The sequence below is a fragment of the Acanthochromis polyacanthus genome, chromosome 5 (genome assembly GCF_021347895.1).
Source record: "Acanthochromis polyacanthus isolate Apoly-LR-REF ecotype Palm Island chromosome 5, KAUST_Apoly_ChrSc, whole genome shotgun sequence".
Classification (NCBI taxonomy): domain Eukaryota; kingdom Metazoa; phylum Chordata; class Actinopteri; family Pomacentridae; genus Acanthochromis; species Acanthochromis polyacanthus.
In genome coordinates, this window is record NC_067117.1 from 3,387,518 (window position 1) to 3,414,682 (window position 27,165).

At 38.4% G+C, this 27,165-nt stretch overlaps 5 protein-coding genes across 5 annotated transcripts in view; all 5 read left to right on the plus strand.

Moving 5' to 3' along the window:
- Nucleotides 1-10,848: 10,848 nt before the first annotated feature.
- On the plus strand, nucleotides 10,849-18,378 carry LOC127534251 (nuclear factor 7, brain-like). The gene is made up of 2 exons (XM_051948892.1): nucleotides 10,849-10,960; nucleotides 16,857-18,378. The coding sequence occupies exon 2, from the start codon at nucleotides 16,872-16,874 to the stop codon at nucleotides 18,258-18,260; it is 1,389 nt and encodes a 462-aa protein (XP_051804852.1). The 5' UTR covers nucleotides 10,849-10,960; nucleotides 16,857-16,871; the 3' UTR covers nucleotides 18,261-18,378.
- LOC127534250 (nuclear factor 7, brain-like) lies at nucleotides 10,867-22,867 on the plus strand. Its single transcript, XM_051948891.1, has 2 exons — nucleotides 10,867-10,960; nucleotides 20,569-22,867. The coding sequence occupies exon 2, from the start codon at nucleotides 20,584-20,586 to the stop codon at nucleotides 21,970-21,972; it is 1,389 nt and encodes a 462-aa protein (XP_051804851.1). The 5' UTR covers nucleotides 10,867-10,960; nucleotides 20,569-20,583; the 3' UTR covers nucleotides 21,973-22,867.
- On the plus strand, nucleotides 12,896-14,786 carry LOC127534249 (nuclear factor 7, brain-like). Its single transcript, XM_051948882.1, has one exon. The coding sequence runs from the start codon at nucleotides 13,065-13,067 to the stop codon at nucleotides 14,535-14,537; it is 1,473 nt and encodes a 490-aa protein (XP_051804842.1). The 5' UTR covers nucleotides 12,896-13,064; the 3' UTR covers nucleotides 14,538-14,786.
- LOC127530242 (nuclear factor 7, brain-like) overlaps nucleotides 18,802-27,165 on the plus strand; it is a 41,934-nt gene continuing 33,570 nt past the window's right edge. Inside the window, exon 1 of the mRNA XM_051948883.1 lies at nucleotides 18,802-20,479. The gene's annotated coding sequence lies outside the window, so the exon portion shown is untranslated. The remainder of the gene's footprint in view (nucleotides 20,480-27,165) is intronic.
- On the plus strand, nucleotides 24,285-25,940 carry LOC127534252 (nuclear factor 7, brain-like). The gene has a single exon (XM_051948893.1). It carries the CDS (start codon nucleotides 24,300-24,302, stop codon nucleotides 25,686-25,688), a length of 1,389 nt encoding a protein of 462 aa, XP_051804853.1. The 5' UTR covers nucleotides 24,285-24,299; the 3' UTR covers nucleotides 25,689-25,940.

Consider the following 27,165-nt stretch of genomic DNA (forward strand, 5'->3'; position numbering starts at 1 on the left):
CGTAAAAAGCGTCATCAAACAGACTGGAGAGCAACTAGGGGCAGGATTGGCTGAGGACTCTCTTATCCCGCCCACATTTTACCGCAGAGGCTTCTGTTGCTGTCCATCAAGTATAGCCACGCCCCCTGGCTCCGCCAACTTTAACGATTTATTTAAAATTCAGTATTGATTTATTTTAAGATCGGCCACCTGATCTCTCATTTTGACCATGAAAACTAACGGGGAAAAAATCCTGAGCTGTAGAAAATCAGTCTATCAAATTTTATTTTTTCCAAAAATGAATTGGGGTCTATGGAGATAAAGCTTTTTGGAGCCAACCCTAGCGGACGGCGTGATATTGCAAGTTTTTGACACTTCCGGGTGGGCTTCAATTCTGGAGCCAGATGCTACGTCCACCATATATACAGTCTATGTTAAAAACCCACAAAACACCCCTCTATACTGGACCACACTTAGTACAGTCCGGTTCCCCCTTCTATAAATCTGTTTGGAATCTTCCACTTCCTGTTTGTCAAAGTGGCCTTCTACCTGGACAGGTTTTGTTGGAGCTCATCAACAAACATTTTGGGTAACTGCACTTTAATATGGATGGATGACACTGAATTAGAGTCTGTTTTAATGAGGCTGAGTTCAGATGTGTAGCTCTGTCATTAAATAGGAAATTATTTCTCAGAATTCACAGAGAAAAGTCTGAAATGTTTGCTAGGTTAGCGTCCCACATGTTCTGTGGCTCAGCTAAAGCTAACTCTGCAACTTCTGGATCTCTGGAGTTGCTTGTTGTTCAAATATCTTGCTGGAGGTGCTGAAGCTCAGAAAGTCTGAGATGTTTGTTCAAAATCAGCTCATTCTCTAGTCTTATCTGAACTGTCCTCTTTTGTTTGAACTTTCCCTAAACTTAGGAGTTAATGACAGAGCAGCACATCCAGACTCAGTCTCATTTATGTAGAGATTAAACTTCAGTGTCATTCATTGATGTTAAAGTGCAGTTTTTCACATGTTTGTTGCTCATGCTCCCGACCAAACCAGTCCAGGTGGAAGACGATGTGAAGAGAAGCTCCAGAGGATGAATATCACACATTTACGTTGGAAATAAATGTCCTTTAATTAGACATTGTCATGCAAAAGTTGGAGTTCCCTTTAATGATGTTAAAATCTTTGAGTGTTTTGTTGATGTTGGTTTCTAAAGGTTTTCTGACACTCGGCCCCAAACATTAAAACCTTCTACGGCTCACAAGCTGCAACAATTCACACATTATCAGCGATCTTTGTGACTAAACTAAGATAAAAGTGAAAAACTGTCTGATTCCTGCATCATGAATGTAAATCTTTTTGGTTTTTATGACAGTAAACTGAATATATTTGGGTTTGACATTTTATAAACCAAAACAAGAAATGAATTAGTGGAGAAAAGAATCAACAGATTAATGGACAAAGAAAATGTGTTTTCCAACATATATGGCTGAATTCCTCCAACATTACAAGATACATACAATTTAAATCCAATTTTATTTATAGAACGCCAATTACAGGTCAAATTGTCTCAAGACGCTTTATTTTTATATTTTTTGTCATATTTAAAATATGAAAAAGTAAGAAATTTAAACCTCTTGACGAATCCAATTTATTATTTGGTTTTTAACAGACTAATGGACAATTAAAATAACTTTCTCCACTAAAACTAATAAACATAAGGTCAGATAGAAGGAACAGTTTTAAATCCTGCAGTCCCACGACGACAAGAATAAAGTTTGTGAACAAAAACTAAATCTGCTGCTGGATTCCATTAAAGTCCTAATAAATGATCATAAAGTGTGATACTAAAGGTTTGTGGTGCTAAAAATCTCAAAGTAAAGATATCAAGTTGAACATCTGGATGGAGGCTGATAAAAGTTGACCTCCCTTCATTTCTCTGGAGCGACTCCATGGATTTTAGGGACGCTGGTTAAAGACCTGCTCTTCTAGTCGTCTTCCTTCTAGTCGCTGTAAAAAGTTACTCCATCCTCACCTTCAACACCTCTTCATGACAACTTGTTCTGCCTCTGACCTCGTGGAAACTCCAGAAACTCGAGAAAACCCGTCAAGACTCGGATTTTCGAAAAACTCCTCGGGGGGGGGGAGGCTGCCACCCACCTTCCCGCCTACTCTCCGCCCTGACTCCACCCAGACTCCGCCTTGGCTCCACCCATGTGGTCACTTTATTAGGAACAGAAACTACGATGTCAAAGGGACGACGAGTTTATGTCTTTTTATCTGATCTGTAGTTCAGTGAGTTAAGGAGTTAAGGGTTGGCCTATGGAGCTGCAGGTCACTGGTTCAAGAGCAGATCCTCCTTAAATTTTCTGAAAAACTTAGACAAAGAAAGGAAGAAAAATGCCAGTGGTAGGTCTTGATCCTACTACCTTCCACTTGGTAGTCTCTCTTCTTACCCCCTGAGCTACTTGCTCAGATACTAATTCTTCTTTTTTTTTGCACATTTATCATCTATTTTTTGTCGTTTTTGAGGTTTTTTTTTAACTTGCGTCTCGACTCGACCGTTTTTCTCAGGAGGTTGGACTTCAGCCTTTGTGCTGGAGGGTTGAACCCTCAGTTCCAAGACTTTCCAAAGCCTCCACACCTCCCGAGTCCTCAGGACCTGAGCTTTCACTCAGTCTGAGGGCTGAAATTTTCTAAGTCCCACAGTAGATCTCTGCTAGATTTAACTTTCAGACAGTCCAAGGACTGATATCTTCTCAGTTCCTGAGTAGTTCTGTGTTAGTTTGAACCTTCAGACAGTCTGAGGACTGAAGTTTTAAAAGTTTCTCAGTACTTCTGTGTTAGTTTGAAATTTGTGGTGAACAGAAGCCTTAAAACTTGTGACCATGAGTCTTGATTTCACATTTAGACCATCCATCTGAGTTCTTCTCAGACCTTCACCTGTGGGTTCTTTAGAAATCCTGAACAAACTTTGATTCTCTTCACTGAACAGTAAAGTTTGTGGAGATCAGAAGGTAACATTATTTTGATCGATGCCTTCAACTACTAGTAGACTTTATCTGGAAAGCAGTTTTCTGAAATGAGCTCTTAGTAAATCTGTCCACAATCAAACCAAGAACACAGAAAGAGGAAATGTTTGAAGAAACAACTTGATGTTTTCATTTCAGCCTAGAAAACGCTTTCAGACCTTGATCTGTTTTTGCTCTTTTTCATCGTTTTATCGTCTCTTCTGTTTAATTTGATCTTCTAAAGTCTAACTGGTGTCTTTTCAAATGTTTTGTCTTTAGTTTGATTCTTCTTAAATATTTAGTTTTGCTCTTTTCTCACCTTTTATTCTTTTCTAATGTCTGATTTAATTTTTAAATGTTTTGTCTTTTTAATGTTTAATTGTTTTATCGGCTTGTTTGAAAAATGTGTTTTTCTTTCCCAATGTTTAATTTTTAGATAAAATCTTGAAGGTTTTTCTTTTTAAATGTTAACACCTTTTAATGTTTAATTTTCTTTTAAATGCTTCATTGTATTTTCTGTTTAATTCCTATTTAAAGTTTTATTGTCTTAAAGATTTAATTTTTTAACTAAATGTTTTGTCTTTTTAAATGTTTAATATTCTTGTTTAATTCTACTTTTTAAATGTTTATCTAAAATATTTAATCTTTAATGTCTAATATTTTTTTAAATGTTTCATTTTATAATTACATGTTTTGTATCTTGTTTAATTTCATAAATTACTATTTTTACTGTTAAATATAATTTAATTGTATTTAATGTTTAATTTTCTTTTTAAAAGTTTTATTGTATTAAATGTTTTTCCTTTGATTTAATTGCCTTTTTAATGTTTATTTCTTTAATCTTTTTTCCTGTCAAGATTTTTAACCCCAACCTTAAAAATGAAACAAACCTTTAAATCACAATAAAAATACTTCTGTTGTCACAATCATGAGTTAGTCACTTATTCAGTTTATCAATTCAATTTTATTTGTTTAGCACCTTTCACACAGATGACAAAACTAAACAAGCAAAGAGAACAAACTATGATTAAAACTCAAAAACATTAAAAAAAAAGATTTAACATGGTAATAAAATATGTTTTGTTCAGGGGATGGAGGGAGTTTACTGAAGTGTTCTTGGGCTCACACGGTAAATCATTTGAAATAGAAACTTGATATTCAGTCTAAGGAAACTGCAGAGCAACAGAAGAACCAACAATATCTCCTGTTTTCTCCTTTAATGAGTCGACTCTTCTGGTGCTTTCAGACCAAAGAACTACAGACTCTTCACAACCTGCTCAAACTCTTGGTATAGGACCTCACCACACGGGTCAACAAGGTTTCCTTCTCATTTCTACTCTGAAGCTCACCTTCTCCTGCTCAAACTGCTGACAAATGTTTGTGCTGCTCTACAGTCTGGTCTCCAGAACTTCCTAAAAACTCTCAAAGTCTCTTCTGCAGGTTGCTTTGTAGAACTGTTCCAGAAAACCTCACTAAACCACATGGAGGGGCCTCAAGATAGTCGTCCAAATGAAACCGTACAAAAACCAAACTAGCACAACCCAAACGCTAAAGTCTCCTGCAGCCTACCAGAGAAGCTCTTTAAACAGAGAATCAGGACAGGAACTCTTACCTTCTGGACAACCAACGTTGGTTCACAAACAACCAAAAACCTCTAAAGACTCACTACAGCCAAGATAAAGACACAACTCAGCTGCACCAAACCCACTAATCACTGCACACATTAGCACCATGTGCTAACTGTGGCTAAAGAACCACATTTACCAAGACAACTATCCAGTACAAAGCCCTAAAACACACCAAGAAACACATTAAAGAGGATTTTACTGCTGGAAGCTGCAAGCCAACGCCTAAAGAACAAACTAAAGCAATAGAACCAAACCCGGTTCAGTGAAGAGAAGCAGAGGAAATGTTTGACTGCAGACATAAAGCAGGAAGACACTGAGCTGCTCAGGTGTTCCTGATGACACCAAGCAGCCACCTGGACAGCCAATAGGAACACAGCTTACTGGAAGTCCAGAGGGCTGGCTTAGTGAAGGAAATTTAGTTTAACGTTGAAGCAGAAAGTTAACAAAGAAAGTTGAAAACCTCTGATCTCTGAAATCTCTGAGTTTTCACACAAAGAACGCCTGAACATGTCAAACTGGTTCCATAGTAGAACCTTCACTGTAAAAACGTCATAGTATGGTGTGTTGCTCAAAAAACATTATGACTGGCTGTCTAGGAGCGACACAAAAACAGGACAAACGCTGGTTTCCAGGGGGTGAAAGAGTAAGTTTACAACAACACAACATGTGCGCAGAAAAATCACAAAGTCTGTCTTTAGTTCAGCTGAAAATCTTAGTTTTAGTCTTTTTTTATTAACCAAACTTTTCAGGAAGTAGATGAAGAATAACTAAAGCTCTCATGCAGAAGTCCAACTTCTTTTGGATCCTTGTGGAGTTTAATCTTAGAGTTTGTAAAGCTATTGAGTTTTTAGAGTCACAGGGATTGTTTTGACATTTAATAACCGAGTCCTGAAATAAAATTACAGTTGTGGATTTCTGTCATTTAGTCTGGACTAAACAAATAACAGCAGCATAAATCTCAGACGTCATTATGAGGAGTCTGGGTTGAGGTTTTTCATTTGGTAATGATCAAAACATGAAATTTAGGTTGGTTTAAAGGAATATTTCACCTTAAATCTTTGAATGTTGACCTAAAAGGTTGGTTTCAGGAAGTATTCCACCTACAAGGTCCTCACACATCCACCTTAAAACAGTGTTTCTCAAATAGTGGGGTGTGTGGGGCACAGAAATTAGACAAAAAATAACCAAACTGAGACAGAAACAACCATAATTAGACACAAAACAGCCAAAATTAGACACAAATTTACCAAAATTAGACTCAAAATTTCCAAAATCAACACAAAACAACCAACCTTCGATACAAACAACCAAAAAGATGTACAAAAGAACTATACAAATGACAAAAAAAAAAAAAACGGCGAGCGGCCGATCCGTCAATCCAGCCGACACCGTGCAGCAACTGTGATGAGCAGATTCAACCAAAGATAAAGGGAGAGTTTACAAGATGTTTAAGGCCAAGTCTGAGAGTTAGAAAGAGGGAAAATATAGATGTTAAATTCTCCTCCATTACCATCAGGAAGCGTCTCAATGTCGCATCAATTCATTAATTCTAAAACCAGTTGAACAGCCTAAAACCAACGTAAACTCAGTCTAAAACTAAGTCTAAAATCAGTCAAAAAACTGTTTAATATCTGTCCAAAATTCGTTTAAAACCAAGTCCAAATCCAGTCAAAAAGCAGTTTAATATCTGTCTAAATTCCGTCTAAAACCAAATATGAAACCAGTTTACAAAAAGTTTACAACCAAACCAGAAACCAAGTCCAAAACCAGTTAAAAATCTGCCAAAGAGCAATTAAAACCAGTTTAAAACCAATCTAAACCAGTCCAAAAGCAGTGTAAAACCGGGCTAAAACCAGTTTAAAAACCAGTTAAAAATCTGTCTAAACTCAATCTAAAACCAGTATAAACCAGTCAAAATCGAGTCAGAATCTCAATCCACAGCAAGTCTAAAACCAATTTAAAATCAGGTCTCAAACTAGCCTTTAATCAAAATACCAATGACCAAAACTAGTTGTAAACCTGCTCTAAACCAGTCTAAAACCAGTCCAATCAAATCCAATTCTCAATCCTCAGCCAGTCTAAAGTCTGTCCATAACAAAGTTTATGAACCAGCCTAAAACCTAAAACAGCTTAAAAGTCCAAATTCATCCTTAAATGAAAGTAGAAATTGTCAAGTCCAATAGCAGTCCGTAACAATTTCAAAACCAGTCCATATCCAAGTTTAAAACCCTGTCCTTCCCAACCCGCCCGACCAGCAGGCAGATGGGTCCCCCCTATATAGAGCCGGGTTCTGCTCGAGGTTTCTTCCCTGTTAAAAGGGTGTTTTCCTTGCCACTGTCGCCTTTGGGCTTGCTCTGGGGGTCAGGCATATGGGTTCTGTAAAGCGTCTTGAGACAATTTGACTGTAATTGACGCTATATAAATAAAATTGAATTAAATTGAATTGAATACCAGTTAAAAATGTATTCTTGTAATGTTTCATGTATTCAATCTTTCATTTACTCTTGCAAGCCCTAAACTAAGTGCAAACCGAGTCTAAAACCAGTTTAAAATCAAGTTGGAACCAGTTGTCAAGTCAAGTCTATAATCAGTTCCTACAATTCCATCCATCCATCTACAAACCCATCCGTCCATCATCCATCCATCCATCCATCATCTACAAACCCATCCATCATCCATCCATCCATCCATCCATCTACAAACCCATCCGTCCATCATCCATCCATCCATCCATCATCTACAAACCCATCCATCATCCATCCATCCATCCATCTACAAACCCATCCATCATCCATCCATCCATCCATCCATCTACAAACCCATCCATCCATCCGTCCATCCAGCCATCCATCCATCATCCATCCGTCCATCCATCTACAAACCCATCCATCCATCCTTCCATCTAGAAACCCATCCATCCTTCTATCCATCCATCATCCATCCATCCATCCATCCATCCATCATCCATCCATCCATCCAGCCCTCATCTAGAAACCCATCCATCCATCCATCCTACTATCCATCCTTCCTTCCATCCATCCATCCATCCATCCATCCTACTATCCATCCTTCCTTCCATCCATCCATCCATCTGTCCATCCATCCATCCGTCCATCCATCCATCCTTCTGTCCATCCATCTGTCCTTCTATCCGTCCGTCCGTCCGTCCGTCCATCGATCCATCCATCCATCATCCTTCTATCCATCCATCCTTCCTTCCATCCATCCATCCATCCATCCATCCATCCATCCATCCATCCCTCCTTCCATCCATCCATCCATCCATCCGTCCTTCTATCCATCCGTCCGTCCTTCCTTCCATCCGTCTGTCCATCCATCCAGCCATCTATCCATCAATCCATCCGTCCGTCCATCCATCCATCCGTCCGTCTGTCCATTTATCCATCAGTCCGTCCATCCATCCATCCATAGTCTCACGGTTTCTTTCTCAGGCTGCGTTCAGAGTCGACAGATAAATTGTTCTGCTGAGCTTCGGTGTAAAAGATGTCATTCTGGGATTGAGCAGCTCAGCGGCGACTGATGACTGATCTCTTTCAGGAGAACAAAGCCCTGGAGGTTTGCGGCGCTGCACAGATCCTCCTCTCTCCTTCTCTGGGTAAATAAATGTACATCAGTGCAGAACAGAGAGGGAGTCAGACGGCTGCTCTTGCAGTTATTTTGGGTAACAGATGGCCTGAGCCGCTTAGAAGTCTGATAACACTTTTTGCTCATAGCTTTGCGGTCGGCAGGGATTTTTCTTGGCTGCATTAAAAGGAGATTTACTTTACAAGAGAAGAACACCATAAAGCAGCCAGAGTCTGCTGGTAGGCTTACACTTATTTACAGAGTCCCCACTGTCACAGAAATAAAATGAGTCAGCAGCAGGAGCAGCATTGGTGGAGCTGGAGGTGAATGTGAACTCCCAGGTGTTTAAACTCATCATCACCTGCAGCGCTTCAGTCGGGTGTCGTACATTTAAGGAGGGCGTCATTTTTAAATATACTGGAGACTCATGAATGGATTATTACACTGACACACCAGGCATGAAGTGTCAGGAGGCTCAGGCTGGGAGGCAAAATGGTGCAATGAGACACAAAAATGACCACAAAGACACTGACATCAACCTCACACGGACAAAAAACAAACACAAAGAGAGGTAAAGCAATTAGAGACACTAAGCAACCACAAAGAGACACAAAGTGACGAAGAAGATATGCAAATGACTTATAGCAACTTTAGAGACACCAAGTGACCTTAAGGAGATGAAAACCTTCAGAGAATAAATGCAAAGTAACCACAAAGACACACAAAACAACCACAAAGATCCATCGAGAGTGACCACAAAACGATGCTAAATGATCAGAAGGTCACACAAAACCCTACAAAATAGACTCTAGAAGATGCAAAACAATCACAACCAGCCACAAAGTGACCACAGATACATGTAAACAATGGCACAGAGCAAACACAAAACAACCACAAAGACTCACAAAGTGACCGCAAAGAATTCAACAATGACCTCAAACAAATATCAAACACAACAACAAAAATTCAGACACCAAATGAATCGAGACAACTACAAAGAGACACAAAACAAGTAAAATCAGATGAAAAATTGAGCAAAACAACCAGAAACAGACACAAAAAATCCACAAAGAGACACAAAATGACAACACAGGGACACAAAATGAGTAAAACTAGAAACAAAATGATGCAAAACAACCAAAATGTGAGACAACACATGAACAAATTGACAAAAATGACCACGAAGACACAAAACAAGTAAAATCAGATGCAAAATTGGGCAAAACAATCACAAAGAGACAAAAATTTCAACAAAGAGACATAAAACAAGCAAAATGAGAGACAAACTGATAGAAAACGACTAAAAACAGACACAAAACAAGCACAAAGAGACACAAAATGATGCAAAACAACCAAAATCGGAGACAAAACATGAACAAAGTGACAAAAATGACCACAGAGACACAAAATAAGTGAAACCCAATGCAAAATTGAGCAAAACAATCAAAGGGACACAAAACAATGACACACAAAATAAGCAAAATCAGAAACAAAATGATGTAAAACAACCAGCATCACCAAAACATCAACAAAGGGACACAAAACAAGTAAAATGAGATGCAAAATCAATCAAAACATTCACAAAGAGACACTAAACAATCGCAGACAGTGACAGACAGTAAATATCGACAGAGACAAAAAATTATGACACAGATACACAAAACAAGTCAAAACCGTCACCAAATACATCAAAGCATCCACAAAAGACACTAAACACCGACAGAGAGACAAAAAAAAAAAACGACAACAAGAAGGAAATTTGATGTTAAAATATGCTAAATAAATAAATTGAGACACAAAACAGCCAAAATGACGGAAAGGAGTCTGTTGTCAGACTTGAGTTCTTTCTATTTCCACATGTATGTCGTGTTTCATTCTGATGCTTCCACAGCATGCTGACAAGACATTCAGCAAACTGTAAACGAGTTTCCCATCGGGCCACCTCTGCCACACACCTTCACCTAAATATTTTCTCTATTTTCCTGCTCAGGCTGCAGTCCACCGAGGAAACGACTTCTTCCTGCTCCACTCTGATAAGGCGCCATGCTGGGCGGCTGGACGAGGCGCAGCAGCTGATGTGTTCTGCTCCGGCCTTTGATCTCCTGCATCCCCACGTTGTGACTGCAAAACAGGTTCCAGACGAGACCTCCAGCTGGGCGAAAGCAGCGCTGGGAGACGGGCCGCTCAAACACCGACGGATCAATTAAACACAGCGAAGGACCCAAAAACTCCACAGAACTGAAAGGAGAAAGAAAAGTGGCACGCAGTGGGTGAGGGGAAACTTCGTCTTCACCTGCAAAATGTTCCAGAAAGACACACAAGACCACTAAAGTGAGACAGAAAGTGATCGGAAGCATCCAAAAAGTCACCTAAAGCAACCAAAATGGGACACAAAGCAAGTAAAATCAGACAAAACTGATGCAAAAAAAAAAAACACAGAGAGAAACACAATACGTACACAAAGAGACATAAAACAAGTAAAACTTAGATTGTTTCAACATCCTGCTGCACCCTACCAGCTGACGTGCCAACGGTTTAGTCATTGTTGTGGAATGAAACACACCCTTGAGTTACAGGTAAAGCAAAGAGAACAGGTGTGACGAAACTACACCCCTCACCTGGTTCACCTCAGACAAACCAGGAAACAGTTTGAGATTCTTTCTCAGTAAAGAGAAACTCAGACGATCAGACGGAGCTTCAGCGTCCTCAGACTGAGTCCAGCTACAACACTGCTGCTTCCAGCTGCTGACACTCCAAACACTGAAGGTGAGTCTGAGCAGAAACACCACTCAGAGTCAAAGGAGCTTTCAGAGAACTTACAAGTGTCTGCATTTTCTTTACAAACTCCAATATTTACTGTATAAACTAAAACTGTTTTAAGATTTAACCTTCCTGTGAATCACTACCTTCAAAAAGTGTAATGGTATAACTTAGGTATACCTAAGTTATAACTTAGGTTTAGGTTCTTTTGCTTGTAACATGACATTGTACAATTAAATTTAACATGTTTAATCCCACTGCACTGATACTGTAAAATTCAACATTATTGTTGTATTTTTAAATTACTCAACCATAAACTACTACAGAGCTCCCTGAGTTCAAGTTAGTACATGTAATTTGTATGTGTGTGTTATAATTACATGCATGCATTGCAAATGGGTGTCAACATGTCATTACACTTTTTGAAGGTAGTCACCTTTAACAACTAACATTTCAAAAAGAACAAAACATACATAATACTACCATTGGAATGACTACTAATACTTGTATCCCAATTTAAAGTACTGAAAAGCAAAAAACCATTTTGACATCACCCATGCCATTTTGAGTAAGAATATCTCAGTAACTACAAATATAACCCTGCTGCTTTTTTGTACAGTGATAGAAGACAGATGGAACTGTCTTGTAGAAAAATTTGGGGTCTCTGGTACCTGTGCCACACTGAGATTTTTGCCACCAAAAATAGCCAATTAAAAATCTCGTCCAACTTTGGGAGCTCATATTTTCCAAACTGAGGTACCTAGAAAGCTCCAGTTTGCTAAGTTATCACACAAGTTTGTGTAGAATGGAACCCAGGGGTGTTAGAACACTTCTGTGCAGTATTTCTAATACTTTTAAGGTCCCAAGCCCCACTGGTGAGTAGGTGTCTCTTAATTTTTAGCTCTCTCTGCCCGTTCTAACTCCATCTGGTGAATTTCGGCTTCAGTATATTCGGGTTCATAAAGATATCCCCTTGGCTGAATGCTGAAGTCAACATATTCATCGTCGCTGTCGTAGTCAGACATGTTGTTGTTGTTAACTTTACGAGCAGTAAACAAAGTGAAACCTGCGCGGCTGCCAGCTGGAGGCAGCGCGGAGTGATATGAAGGGAGAGAAAATAGTGCCAGTCGTTTACAAGGTCTGACTTTTTCGTGGACAACGGTTTTGTAATGCAAATATATCACTCTTTCCAACACATATTGGTTTGAGAAGAAAAACGCTTTATTTTCGTGACCCCAGCAAACTTGCCGGACTACTTTCGTCTGGACCAAAACCGGACCGGATCTCTGCTCACTGGACGCTGTCGGCAGTAAGTCTGTGTGAATGAACAACACTGCTGATGGGGATGCCGTACAGATTCATGCCAAAAATCCCGAACTATCCCTTTAATACAGATTTGAGTCGATAATTACTGTGATGACTGTTGATTGCACTTTAGACTTTTTAAAAGTTACACAAAATAGCGACTATGATGTTAAACAACCAAACTGTGAGGGAAAACAATCATAAAAAGAGCAAGAAATGGCCTAAATGTGGTGCACGATGATCAGAAGAGATGTAAGAATGTTCAAAATGTGACGTAAAGCAATTACAAAATAATGGCTAATTTTGGTAATCAATTAGTAAACTAATAATGTGATCATTTTTGATAGGCTTGTGATGACATTTATTACTGCCCCACATTTACTCTCCAGTTCTGAATTGTTTGCTCAACTAATTTTGTCCTTTATGTATCCATACTTCATCCAGTCGTCCTCAGCATTGGTTCATATCAACACTTTAATCTGGGCTTTGGTTAAAATTTAACTTGTGGACCTTCTAAAAGTATTTTTATGGTCTGTAACTGAATGATGTCAACTTATCTGCCAGCAGCAGCAGTGATCACACTCATTTCCTCCAGTAAGAACATGTTCTAATTTTATGGATTTATGGACTTCTGGACTCAGTTCGTCCAGCAGTGATTGTTGGACCGAACCTCCTTTATTACTGGGAGACAATCACCACCAACAAACACAACATTAAATCCAGCTGCTGACAGATGTGGGTCCACAGACTCTGTTCAAGCAGGAAAACCTTCTCAAGATGCTGAACTGTCAGAACTTTGTTGTTTATGATTGAAGTGAAATCTGAATGTTTTCACCTCGACTCACTGGACTCTGTGTCTGCTGTGTTTTCAGATTCACTCACAGAACAAATGGATTCCAGATCAGAGGAGGATCTCTGCTGTCCGGTCTGTCAGGACGTCTTCACAGATCCTGTTATTCTGTCATGTAGCCACAGCTTCTGTAGAGACTGTCTGAAGACCTGGTGGAGACAGAAACCAACACACAACTGTCCAGTTTGTAAGAGAAGATCTTCAAGAGAAGATCCACCTTCTAACCTGGTTTTAAAGAATCTGTGTGAGTCCTTCCAGCAGCAGAGATCTCAGAGATCTTCAGAGTCTCTCTGCAGTTTACACTCTGAGAAACTCAAACTCTTCTGTCTGGATCATCAGCAGCCAGTGTGTGTCGTCTGCAGAGATTCACAAAAACACTCCAACCACAGATTCAGACCCATTGATGAAGCTGCACAAGAACACAGGGAGGAACTTCAGGAAACTCTGAAGCCCTTAAAGGAGAAGCTGAAGGTTTCTGAACAAGTTAAAGTGGAGTTTGATCAAACAGCAGAACACATTAAGGTCCAGGCCCGACACACAGAGAGGCAGATTAAGGAGCAGTTTGAGAAGCTTCACCAGTTTCTGATAAAGGAAGAGGAGGCCAGGATGGCTGCACTGAGGGAGGAAGAGGAGCAGAAGACTGGGATGATGAAGGAGAAGATGGAGGCTCTGAGCAGAGAGATAGCAGATCTTTCAGACACAGTCAGAGCCACAGAGGAGCAGCTGAGAGCTGAAGACGTCTCATTCCTGCTAAACTACAAGGCTGCAGTGGAAAGAGTCCAGCGCTGCCTCCTGCTGGAGGATCCACAGCTGCTCTCAGGAGCTCTCATAGACCAGGCCAAACATGTGGGCAACCTGAGCTTCAACATCTGGAACAACATGAAGGACATGGTCTCCTACACTCCTCTCATTCTGGACCCAAACACTGCACATCCAGAACTCATCCTGTCTGAAGATCTGACCAGTGTGAGACGAGGAGATAAACAGCAGCTTCCTGATAATCCAGAGAGGTTTGATCGTTCCATCTTTGTTCTGAGCTCTGAAGGCTTCAACTCAGGAACTCACAGCTGGAATGTTGAGGTTGGAGACAGTAAATACTGGGGACTGGGTGTGATAGAAGAGTCTGATCAGAGGAAAGGACTGATATGGTCTGGATTATGGAGAATATGGTTCTCTCAAGATAAATACTCAGCATGTTCACCACCATTTCTCCTCACTGATCTCTCAGTGCAGAAGAAGTTCCAGAGGATCAGAGTGAATCTGGACTGTAACAGAGGAAAACTGTCCTTCTCTGATCCTGATACTAAAACACTCATACACACCTTCAATCTCACTTTCACTCAGAGGATGTTTCCGTTCATTGGCACTGGTGATAAAGTTCAGATTCTACCAGAGAAGGTCTCAGTGACAGTGGAACAGATCAGTTAGAGATCAACAGGATCAATAGATTCAGAACGTCTCTTTGTTGTTGTTTTTCTGGTTGTTGGTGGTGGTTGCATTTTTGTCTTTTTATATTTCTTTTTTTACATTTTACCTTCAAACCATGAATATTTTCACATTCAAGTGGATTTTTTTGGATTTAGTTAACTTTTAATCAAATAATCAAGAAACTGTACTTTAGATTTTATAAAGTTTCCAATCAGTAAAAGGGATTCATGTTTAATTCAGTTAAAATGTTTTCTATTTAGGGCAGATGTTTTAATGTGTTTCTGTTCCACTTTTATGTAACACTGCTAATTGAAAAGCTGAATCTTTCTTTGACTGTCTTTAAGTCCCAAAGTTTATGTATTTTTGATGAATATTTTCATGATTGTGAGCTGTTGTTGAACAGGGTTTCTCTGTGTTGTCAGTTTATAGATCATATCCAATAATGATAAATATACATTATGACCATAAAAACAAAACGGATCCAAATTTTAAGTCATTTTGGTTCCAAAACTCTGTATTTTAACAAATGTTTCCACTGTTTGTAAATCAGCAGAAAAATAAAACTTTTTCCACAGATGTTTGCTGTTTAAAAATGTTTTTGGATTAAAGATTGAAAAATGTTAGAAATAACTTTTTTATTTGGATTCTACAAATTGACTCATTTGTTAAATTATAGATGATACATTTTACATATTAACGCAAAAAAGACGGCAAATGTAAATAATGTGTACAATGATCTGTATTTCTATCAAAGTAACTTCTTGTTTGAAAATAGAATATTTTTCCCTGCATTTAAATCACCAAAGTTTTCTCTCTTTTTTAAAATAAATGTAAGTCAAGATTTCACCGAAAAGGGCTTATTAAATATTAAAGCATATCAAATGATTTTAACTGGTGTTCAACAGATTTTCTGTGTTTTGTTCATTTGTAGATAATAATGAGTAAAATTACAGAAAAGGTATTAATTTACATGTTGACTGTAAAGAAAAATCAAGACCAACCAAAGCCGTAAATAATAAAGTCTCTGTATTTTCATTGTTGATAATTATTTGTTCTTTAACAATGTCTGACTGTAAAATTACAACATATTTTTTCCTGTAGATAAATCAGTGTAATATCAGAAGTCAGATTGTTATTCTGCAGTTAGAGATCAACAGGATCAATCATCCATCCATTCATTCAAAAAGAGATATGAAATAACCACAAAGATGCACAAAACAAGTCATATCATCCATAAACTGATGTAAAAGAACCACAAGGATGCATAGAACAAGCAAAATAAGAACAAAATTGATGAAAACTACCAAAATAAGACACAAACCAACCAAAAAGAGAAACAAAAGAAATAATAACATTCATCAACTGATGCAAAACAAACACAAAGAGACACAAAATAAGTAAAATGTGACAAAAATGGATGGAAAACAACCAAAATAAGATACAAAACCAGCATAAATATAGAAAATGACCTCAGAGATACACAAAACGAACTAAAATCTGATATTAAATGATGCAAAACAGTGATAATGAGTTTTAGACATCCACAAAGAGACCCACAACAATTCACATCAGTTGTTAAACAGCGCAAAAGAAGTAAAATCAGACAAGCAACAGCACAATAAGAAACAAAACATCCACAACAAGTCTTCTTGTTTTTAATAATGCACATAAAAGTGGAACACTAAAGGTTGTGTTCTTCACTGCAGAGTCCCTGAACTGACAGAAACTATTTTCCTTGACAAGTGGAGGTTAACTGTGTTTGTGGTTTTGTTGTATCAGGCAGAAGGAAGGTCAAAGTTTTCTTCAACAAACTGGAAAAATGGAATAAAACTCTTCTTCTGGTCGATGCTCCCTGAGATACAGACGAATTCTCCTCTAATGTGTTAATCTGAAAATGAGTGAAAAACATTCTAATCTCATGGATGAATGACAAACTCTGCTGTCCTACTTTTATTACAGACAGTGAACTTGAACATTAGCTGATGTTTCCTGTTGATGCATGATTCAGTTCTCTGAAATGAAACACACCCCAGAGTTACAGTTGAAGCAAGAGAAGTGCTGTGGCGAAGCTCCACCCCTCAACTGGCTCATCTCACACAAACCAGGAAACAGTTTGTGATTCTTTCTCGGTAAAGAGAAACTCAGACGATCAGACGGAGCTTCATCGTCCTCAGACTGAGTCCAGCTACAACACTGCTGCTTCCAGTTGCTGACACTCCAAACACTGAAGGTGAGTCTGAGCAGAAACACCACTCAGAGTCAAAGGAGCTTTCAGAGAACGCAGTGACTCACTGGACTCTGTGTCTGCTGTGTTTTCAGATTCACTCACAATAAATGGCTTCCAGATCAGAGGAGGATCTCTGCTGTCCGGTCTGTCAGGACGTCTTCACAGATCCTGTTCTTCTGTCATGTAGCCACAGCTTCTGTAGAGACTGTCTGAAGACCTGGTGGAGACAGAAACCAACACGGGACTGTCCAGTTTGTGAGAGAAGATCTTCAAGAGAAGATCCACCTTCTAACCTGGTTTTAAAGAATCTGTGTGAGTCCTTCCAGCAGCAGAGATCTCAGAGATCTTCAGAGTCTCTCTGCAGTTTACACTCTGAGAAACTCAAACTCTTCTGTCTGGATCATCAGCAGCCAGTGTGTGTCATCTGCAGAGATTCAGAAAAACACTTCAACCACAGATTCAGACCCATCAATGAAGCTGCACGACAACAAAAGAAGAAACTTCAGGAAACTCTGCAGCCCTTAAAGGAGAAGCTGAAGGATTCTGAACAAGTTAAAGTGGAGTTTGATCAAACAACAGAACACATTAAGGTCCAGGCCCGACACACAGAGAGGCAGATTAAGGAGCAGTTTGAGAAGCTTCACCAGTTTCTGATAAAGGAAGAGGAGGCCAGGATGGCTGCACTGAGGGAGGAAGAGGAGCAGAAGACTGGGATGATGAAGGAGAAGATGGAGGCTCTGAGCAGAGAGATAGCAGATCTTTCAGACACAGTCAGAGCCACAGAGGAGCAGCTGAGAGCTGAAGACATCTCATTCCTGCTAAACTACAAGGCTGCAGTGGAAAGAGTCCAGCGCTGCCTCCTGCTGGAGGATCCACAGCTGCTCTCAGGAGCTCTCATAGACCAGGCCAAACATGTGGGCAACCTGAGCTTCAACATCTGGAACAACATGAAGGACATGGTCTCCTACACTCCTCTCATTCTGGACCCAAGCACTGCACATCCAAGACTCATCCTGTCTGAAGATCTGACCAGTGTGAGAGGAGGAGCTAAACAGCAGCTTCCTGATAATCCAGAGAGGTTTGCTGAAGACATCTCTGTTCTGAGCTCTGAAGGCTTCAACTCAGGAACTCACAGCTGGAATGTTGAGGTTGGAGACAGTAAACGCTGGACACTTGGTGTGATAGAAGAGTCTGATAAGAGGAAAGGATGGATACTGTCTGGAATATGGAGAATATGGTTCAATAATGATAAATACTCAGCAGGTTCAACACTAATTTCCTCCGCTGTTCTCTCAGTGCAGAAGAAGCTCCAGAGGATCAGAGTGAATCTGGACTATAACAGAGGAAAGCTGTCCTTCTCTGATCTTGATACTAAAACACTCATACACACCTTCAATCACACTTTCACTCAGAGGATGTTTCCGTACATTTCCACTCTTGGTAAAGTTCAGATTTTACCAGAGAAGGTCTCAGTGACAGTGGAACAGATCAGTTAGAGATCAACAGGATCAATAGATTCAGAACGTCTCTTTGTTGTTGTTTTTCTGGTTGTTGTTGGTGGTTGCATTTTTGTCTTTTTATATTTCTTTTTTTACATTTTACCTTCAAACCATGAATATTTTCACATTCAAGTGGTTTTTTTTGGATTTAGTTAACTTTTAATCCAATAATCAAGAAACTGTACTTTAGATTTTATAAAGTTTCCAATCAGTAAAAGGGATTCATGTTTAATTCAGTTAAAATGTTTTCTATTTAGGGCAGATGTTTTAACGTGGTTTCTGTTCCACTTTTATGTAACACTGCTAATTGAAAAGCTGAATCTTTCTTTGACTGTCTTTAAGCCCCAAAGTTTATGTATTTTTGATGAATATTTTCATGATTGTGAGCTGTTGTTGAACAGGGTTTCTCTGTGTTGTCAGTTTATAGATCATATCCAATAATGATAAATATACATTATGACCATAAAAACAAAAGAAAAACAGATCCAAATTTTAAGTCATTTTGGTTCCAAACTCTGTATTTTAACAAATGTTTCCACTGTTTGTAAATCAGCAGAAAAATAGAACTTTTTCCACAGATGTTTGCCGTTTAAAAATGTTTTTTGATTAAGATTGAAAAATGTTAGAAATAACTTTTTATTTGGATTCTACAAATTGACTCATTTGTTAAATTATAGATGATACATTTTACATATTAACACAAAAAAGACGGCAAATGTAAATAATGTGTACAATGATCTGTATTTCTATCAAAGTAACTTCTTGTTTGAAAATAGAATATTTTTCACTGCATTTAAATCACCAAAGTTTTCTCTCTTTTTTAAAATAAATGTAAGTCAAGATTTCACCGAAAAGGGCTGATTAAATATTAAAGCATATCAAATGATTTTAACTGGTGTTCAACAGATTTTCTGTGTTTTGTTCATTTGTAGATAATAATGAGTAAAATTACAGAAAAAGTATTAATTTACATGTTGACTGTAAAGAAAAATCAAGACCAACCAAAGCCGTAAATAATAAAGTCTCTGTATTTTCATTGTTGATAATTATTTGTTCTTTAACAATGTCTGACTGTAAAATTACAACATATTTTTTCCTGTAGATAAATCAGTGTCATATCAGAAGTCAGATTGTTATTCTGCAGTTAGAGATCAACAGGATCAATCATCCATCCATTCATTCAAAAAGAGATATGAAATAACCACAAAGATGCACAAAACAAGTCATATCATCCATAAACTGATGTAAAAGAACCACAAGGATGCATAGAACAAGCAAAATAAGAACAAAATTGATGAAAACTACCAAAATAAGACACAAACCAACCAAGAAGAGAAACAAAAGAAATAATAACATTCATCAACTGATGCAAAACAAACACAAAGAGACACAAAATAAGTAAAATGTGACAAAAATGGATGGAAAACAACCAAAATAAGATACAAAACAACCATAAAGATAGAAAATGACCTCAGAGAGACACAAAACGAACTAAAATCTGATATTAAATGATGCAAAACAGTGATAATGAGTTTTAGACATCCACAAAGAGACCCACAACAATTCACATCAGTTGTTAAACAGCGCAAAAGAAGTAAAATCAGACAAGCAACAGCACAATAAGAAACAAAACATCCACAATAAGTCTTCTTGTTTTTAATAATGCACATCAAAGTGGAACACTAAAGGTTGTGTTCTTCACTGCAGAGTCCCTGAACTGACAGAAACTATTTTCCTTGACAAGTGGAGGTTAACTGTGTTTGTGGTTTTGTTGTATCAGGCAGAAGGAAGGTCAAAGTTTTCTTCAACAAACTGGAAAAATGGAATAAAACTCTTCTTCTGGTCGAAGCTCCCTGAGATACAGACGAATTCTCCTCTAATGTGTTAATCTGAAAATTAGTGAAAAAACATTCTAATCTCATGGATGAATGACAAACTCTGCTGTCCTACTTTTATTACAGACAGTGAACTTCAACTTCCTGTTGATGCATGATTCAGTTTCCTGGAATGAAACACACCCCAGAGTTACAGTTGAAGCAAGAGAAGAGGTATGAGGAAGCTCCGCCCCTCAACTGGCTCATCTCACACAAACCAGGAAACAGTTTGTGATTCTTCCTGTGTAAAGAAACAGACGATCAGACGGAGCTTCAGCGTCCTCAGACTGAGTCCAGCTACAACACTGCTGCTTCCAGCTGCTGACACTCCAAACACTGAAGGTGAGTCTGAGCAGAAACACCACTCAGAGTCAAAGGAGCTTTCAGAGAAATTAGTGACTCACTGGACTCTGTGTCTGCTGTGTTTTCAGATTCCCTCACAATAAATGGCTTCCAGATCAGAGGAGGATCTCTGCTGTCCGGTCTGTCAGGACGTCTTCACAGATCCTGTTCTTCTGTCATGTAGCCACAGCTTCTGTAGAGACTGTCTGAAGACCTGGTGGAGACAGAAACCAACACATGACTGTCCAGTTTGTAAGAGAAGATCTTCAAGAGAAGATCCACCTTGTAACCTGGTTTTAAAGAATCTGTGTGAGTCCTTCAAGCAGCAGAGATCTCAGAGATCTTCAGAGTCTCTCTGCAGTTTACACTCTGAGAAACTCAAACTCTTCTGTCTGGATCATCAGCAGCCAGTGTGTGTCGTCTGCAGAGATTCAGAAAACCACTCCAACCACACATTCAGACCCATCGATGAAGCTGCACGACAACAAAAGAAGGAACTTCAGGAAACTCTGAAACCCTTAAAGGAGAAGCTGAAGGTTTCTGAACAAGTTAAAGTGGAGTTTGATCAAACAGCAGAACACATTAAGGTCCAGGCCCGACACACAGAGAGGCAGATTAAGGAGCAGTTTGAGAAGCTTCACCAGTTTCTGATAAAGGAAGAGGAGGCCAGGATGGCTGCACTGAGGGAGGAAGAGGAGCAGAAGACTGGGATGATGAAGGAGAAGATGGAGGCTCTGAGCAGAGAGATAGCAGATCTTTCAGACACAGTCAGAGCCACAGAGGAGCAGCTGAGAGCTGAAGACGTCTCATTCCTGCTAAACTACAAGGCTGCAGTGGAAAGAGTCCAGCGCTGCCTCCTGCTGGAGGATCCACAGCTGCTCTCAGGAGCTCTCATAGACCAGGCCAAACATGTGGGCAACCTGAGCTTCAACATCTGGAACAACATGAAGGACATGGTCTCCTACACTCCTCTCATTCTGGACCCAAACACTGCACATCCAAGACTCATCCTGTCTGAAGATCTGACCAGTGTGAGAGGAGGAGATAAACAGCAGCTTCCTGATAATCCAGAGAGGTTTGATCGTTCCATCTTTGTTCTGAGCTCTGAAGGCTTCAACTCAGGAACTCACAGCTGGAATGTTGAGGTTGGAGACAGTAAATACTGGGGACTGGGTGTGATAGAAGAGTCTGATCAGAGGAAAGGACTGATATGGTCTGGATTATGGAGAATATGGTTCTCTCAAGATAAATACTCAGCATGTTCACCACCATTTCTCCTCACTGATCTCTCAGTGCAGAAGAAGCTCCAGAGGATCAGAGTGAATCTGGACTGTAACAGAGGAAAACTGTCCTTCTCTGATCCTGATACTAAAACACTCATACACACCTTCAATCACACTTTCACTCAGAGGATGTTTCCGTTCATTGGCACTCTTGATAAAGTTCAGATTCTACCAGAGAAGGTCTCAGTGACAGTGGAACAGATCAGTTAGAGATCAACAGGATCAATAGATTCAGAACGTCTCTTTGTTGTTGTTTTTCTGGTTGTTGGTGGTGGTTGCATTTTTGTCTTTTTATATTTCTTTTTTCACATTTTACCTTCATGCTATGAATATTTTCACATTCAAGTGGATTTTTTTGGATTTAGTTAACTTTTAATCAAATAATCAAGAAACTGTACTTTAGATTTTATAAAGTTTCCAATCAGTAAAAGGGATTCATGTTTAATTCAGTTAAAATGTTTTCTATTTAGGGCAGATGTTTTAACGTGTTTCTGTTCCACTTTTATGTAACACTGCTAATTGAAAAGCTGAATCTTTCTTTGACTGTCTTTAAGCCCCAAAGTTTATGTATTTTTGATGAATATTTTCATGATTGTGAGCTGTTGTTGAACAGGGTTTCTCTGTGTTGTCAGTTTATAGATCATATCCAATAATGATCAATATACATTATGACCATAAAAACAAAAGAAAAACAGATCCAAATTTTAAGTCATTTTGGTTCCAAAACTCTGTATTTTAACAAATGTTTCCACTGTTTGTAAATCAGCAGAAAAATAGAACTTTTTCCACAGATGTTTGCCGTTTAATTATGTTTTTTGATTAAGATTGAAAAATGTTAGAAATAACTTTTTATTTGGATTCTACAAATTGACTCATTTGTTAAATTATAGATGATACATTTTACATATTAACGCAAAAAAGACGGCAAATGTAAATAATGTGTACAATGATCTGTATTTCTATCAAAGTAACTTCTTGTTTGAAAATAGAATATTTTTCACTGCATTTAAATCACCAAAGTTTTCTCTCTTTTTTAAAATAAATGTAAGTCAAGATTTCACCGAAAAGGGCTGATTAAATATTAAAGCATATCAAATGATTTTAACTGGTGTTCAACAGATTTTCTGTGTTTTATTAATTTGTAGATAATAATGAGTAAAATTACAGAAAAGGTATTAATTTACATGTTGACTGTAAAGAAAAATCAAGACCAACCAAAGCCGTAAATAATAAAGTCTCTGTATTTTCATTGTTGATAATTATTTGTTCTTTAACAATGTCTGACTGTAAAATTACAGCATATTTTTTCCTGTAGATAAATCAGTGTAATATCAGAAGTCAGATTGTTATTCTGCAGTTAGAGATCAACAGGATCAATCATCCATCCATTCATTCAAAAAGAGATATGAAATAACCACAAAGATGCACAAAACAAGTCATATCATCCATCAACTGATGTAAAAGAACCACAAGGATGCATAGAACAAGCAAAATAAGAACAAAATTGATGGAAAACTACCAAAATAAGACACAAACCAACCAAAAAGAGAAACAAAACAAATAATATCATTCATCAACTGATGCAAAACAAACACAAAGAGACACAAAATAAGTAAAATGTGACAAAAATGGATGGAAAACAACCAAAATAAGATACAAAACCAGCATAAATATAGAAAATGACCTCAGAGATACACAAAACGAACTAAAATCTGATATTAAATGATGCAAAACAGTGATAATGAGTTTTAGACATCCACAAAGAGACCCACAACAATTCACATCAGTTGTTAAACAGCGCAAAAGAAGTAAAATCAGACAAGCAACAGCACAATAAGAAACAAAACATCCACAATAAGTCTTCTTGTTTTTAATAATGCACATCAAAGTGGAACACTAAAGGTTGTGTTCTTCACTGCAGAGTCCCTGAACTGACAGAAACTATTTCCTTGACAAGTGGAGGTTAACTGTGTTTGTGGTTTTGTTGTATCAGGCAGAAGGAAGGTCAAAGTTTTATTCAACAAACTGGAAAAATGAAATAAAACTCTTCTTCTGGTAGAAGCTCCCTGAGATACAGATGAATTCTCCTCTAATGTGTTAATCTGAAAATTAGTGAAAAAACATTCTGATCTCATGGATGAATGACAAACTCTGCTGTCCTACTTTTATTACAGACAGTGAACTTCAACTTCCTGTTGATGCATGATTCAGTTTCCTGGAATGAAACACACCCCAGAGTTAAATGTGAAGCAAGAGAAGAGGTATGAGGAAGCTCCACCCCTCACCTGGCTCATCTCAGACACACCAGGAAACAGTTTGTGATTCTTTCTCGGTAAAGAGAAACTCAGACCATCAGACGGAGCTTCATCGTCCTCAGACTGAGTCCAGCTACAACACTGCTGCTTCCAGTTGCTGACACTCCAAACACTGAAGGTGAGTCTGAGCAGAAACACCACTCAGAGTGAAAGGAGCTTTCAGAGAATGCAGTGACTCACTGGACTCTGTGTCTGCTGTGTTTTCAGCTTCACTCACAATAAATGGCTTCCAGATCAGAGGAGGATCTCTGCTGTCCGGTCTGTCAGGACGTCTTCACAGATCCTGTTCTTCTGTCATGTAGCCACAGCTTCTGTAGAGACTGTCTGAAGACCTGGTGGAGACAGAATCCAACACACGACTGTCCAGTTTGTAGGAAAAGATCTTCAAGAGAAGATCCACCTTGTAACCTGGTTTTAAAGAATCTGTGCGAGTCCTTCAGGCAGCAGAGATCTCAGAGATCTTCAGAGTCTCTCTGCAGTTTACACTCTGAGAAACTCAAACTCTTCTGTCTGGATCATCATCAGCCAGTGTGTGTCGTCTGCAGAGATTCAGAAAATCACTCCAACCACAGATTCAGACCCATCGATGAAGCTGCACAAGAACACAGGAAGATACTTCAGGAAACTCTGAAGCCCTTAAAGGAGAAGCTGAAGGTTTCTGAACAAGTTAAAGTGGAGTTTGATCAAACAGCAGAATACATTAAGGTCCAGGCCCGACACACAGAGAGGCAGATTAAGGAGCAGTTTGAGAAGCTTCACCAGTTTCTGATAAAGGAAGAGGAGGCCAGGATGGCTGCACTGAGGGAGGAAGAGGAGCAGAAGACTGGGATGATGAAGGAGAAGATGGAGGCTCTGAGCAGAGAGATAGCAGATCTTTCAGACACAGTCAGAGCCACAGAGGAGCAGCTGAGAGCTGAAGACGTCTCATTCCTGCTAAACTACAAGGCTGCAGTGGAAAGAGTCCAGCGCTGCCTCCTGCTGGAGGATCCACAGCTGCTCTCAGGAGCTCTCATAGACCAGGCCAAACATGTGGGCAACCTGAGCTTCAACATCTGGAACAACATGAAGGACATGGTCTCCTACACTCCTCTCATTCTGGACCCAAACACTGCATATCCAGCACTCATCCTGTCTGAAGATCTGACCAGTGTGAGATTTGGAGATGAACAGCAGCTTCCTGATAATCCAGAGAGGTTTGATCGTTACTCCCGTGTTCTGAGCTCTGAAGGCTTCAACTCAGGAACTCACAGCTGGAATGTTGAGGTTGGAGACAGTAAACGCTGGACACTTGGTGTGATAGAAGAGTCTGTCAAGAGGAAGGGAGAGATAAAGTCTGGATTATGGGGAATATGGTTCTATAAAGATAAATACTTTGCAGGTTCACCACCATCTCCCTTCATTGTTCTCTCAGTGCAGAAGAAGCTCCAGAGGATCAGAGTGAATCTGGACTGTAACAGAGGAAAGCTGTCCTTCTCTGATCCTGATACTAAAACACTCATACACACCTTCAATCACACTTTCACTCAGAGGATGTTTCCACTCATTGCCACTAAAGGTAAAGTTCAGATTTTACCAGAGAAGGTCTCAGTGACAGTGGAACAGATCAGTTAGAGATCAACAGGATCAATAGATTCAGAACGTCTCTTTGTTGTTGTTTTTCTGGTTGTTGTTGGTGGTGGTTGCATTTTTGTCTTTTTATATTTCTTTTTTTACATTTTACCTTCAAACCATGAATATTTTCACATTCAAGTGGATTTTTTTGGATTTAGTTAACTTTTAATCAAATAATCAAGAAACTGTACTTTAGATTTTATAAAGTTTCCAATCAGTAAAAGGGATTCATGTTTAATTCAGTTAAAATGTTTTCTATTTAGGGCAGATGTTTTAACGTGGTTTCTGTTCCACTTTTATGTAACACTGCTAATTAAAAAGCTGAATCTTTCTTTGACTGTCTTTAAGCCCCAAAGTTTATGTATTTTTGATGAATATTTTGCATGATTGTGAGCTGTTGTTGAACAGGGTTTCTCTGTGTTGTCAGTTTATAGATCATATCCAATAATGATAAATATACATTATGACCATAAAAACAAAGAAAACAGATCCAAATTTTAAGTCATTTTGGTTCCAAAACTCTGTATTTTAACAAATGTTTCCACTGTTTGTAAATCAGCAGAAAAATAGAACTTTTTCCACAGATGTTTGCTGTTTAAAAATGTTTTTTGATTAAGATTGAAAAATGTTAGAAATAGCTTTTTTATTCGGATTCTACAAATTGACTCATTTGTTAAATTATAGATGATACATTTTACATATTAACGCAAAAAAGACGGCAAATGTAAATAATGTGTACAATGATCTGTATTTCTATCAAAGTAACTTCTTGTTGGAAAATACAATATTTTTCACTGCACTTAACTCACCAACGTTTTCTCTCTTTTTTTTAAATAAATGTAAGTCAAGATTTCACCGAAAAGGGCTGATTAAATATTAAAGCATATCAAATGATTTTAACTGGTGTTCAACAGATTTTCTGTGTTTTGTTCATTTGTAGATAATAATGAGTAAAATTACAGAAAAAGTATTAATTTACATGTTGACTGTAAAGAAAAATAAAGACCAACCAAAGCCGTAAATAATAAAGTCTCTGTATTTTCATTGTTGATAATTATTTGTTCTTTAACAATGTCTGACTGTAAAATTACAGCATATTTTTTCCTGTAGATAAATCAGTGTAATATCAGAAGTCAGATTGTTATTCTGCAGTTAGAGATCAACAGGATCAATCATCCATCCATTCATTCAAAAAGAGATATGAAATAACCACAAAGATGCACAAAACAAGTCATATCATCCATCAACTGATGTAAAAGAACCACAAGGATGCATAGAACAAGCAAAATAAGAACAAAATTGATGAAAACTACCAAAATAAGACACAAACCAACCAAGAAGAGAAACAAAAGAAATAATAACATTCATCAACTGATGCAAAACAAACACAAAGAGACACAAAATAAGTAAAATGTGACAAAAATGGATGGAAAACAACCAAAATAAGATACAAAACCAGCATAAATATAGAAAATGA

Coding starts and splice junctions, on each gene's coding strand:
- LOC127534252 (XM_051948893.1), top strand. CDS start 24,300: ATGGCTTCCAGATCAGAGGAGGATCTCTGCTGTCCGGTCTGTCAGGAC.
- LOC127534249 (XM_051948882.1), top strand. CDS start 13,065: ATGATTGAAGTGAAATCTGAATGTTTTCACCTCGACTCACTGGACTCT.
- LOC127534250 (XM_051948891.1), top strand. CDS start 20,584: ATGGCTTCCAGATCAGAGGAGGATCTCTGCTGTCCGGTCTGTCAGGAC.
- LOC127534251 (XM_051948892.1), top strand. CDS start 16,872: ATGGCTTCCAGATCAGAGGAGGATCTCTGCTGTCCGGTCTGTCAGGAC.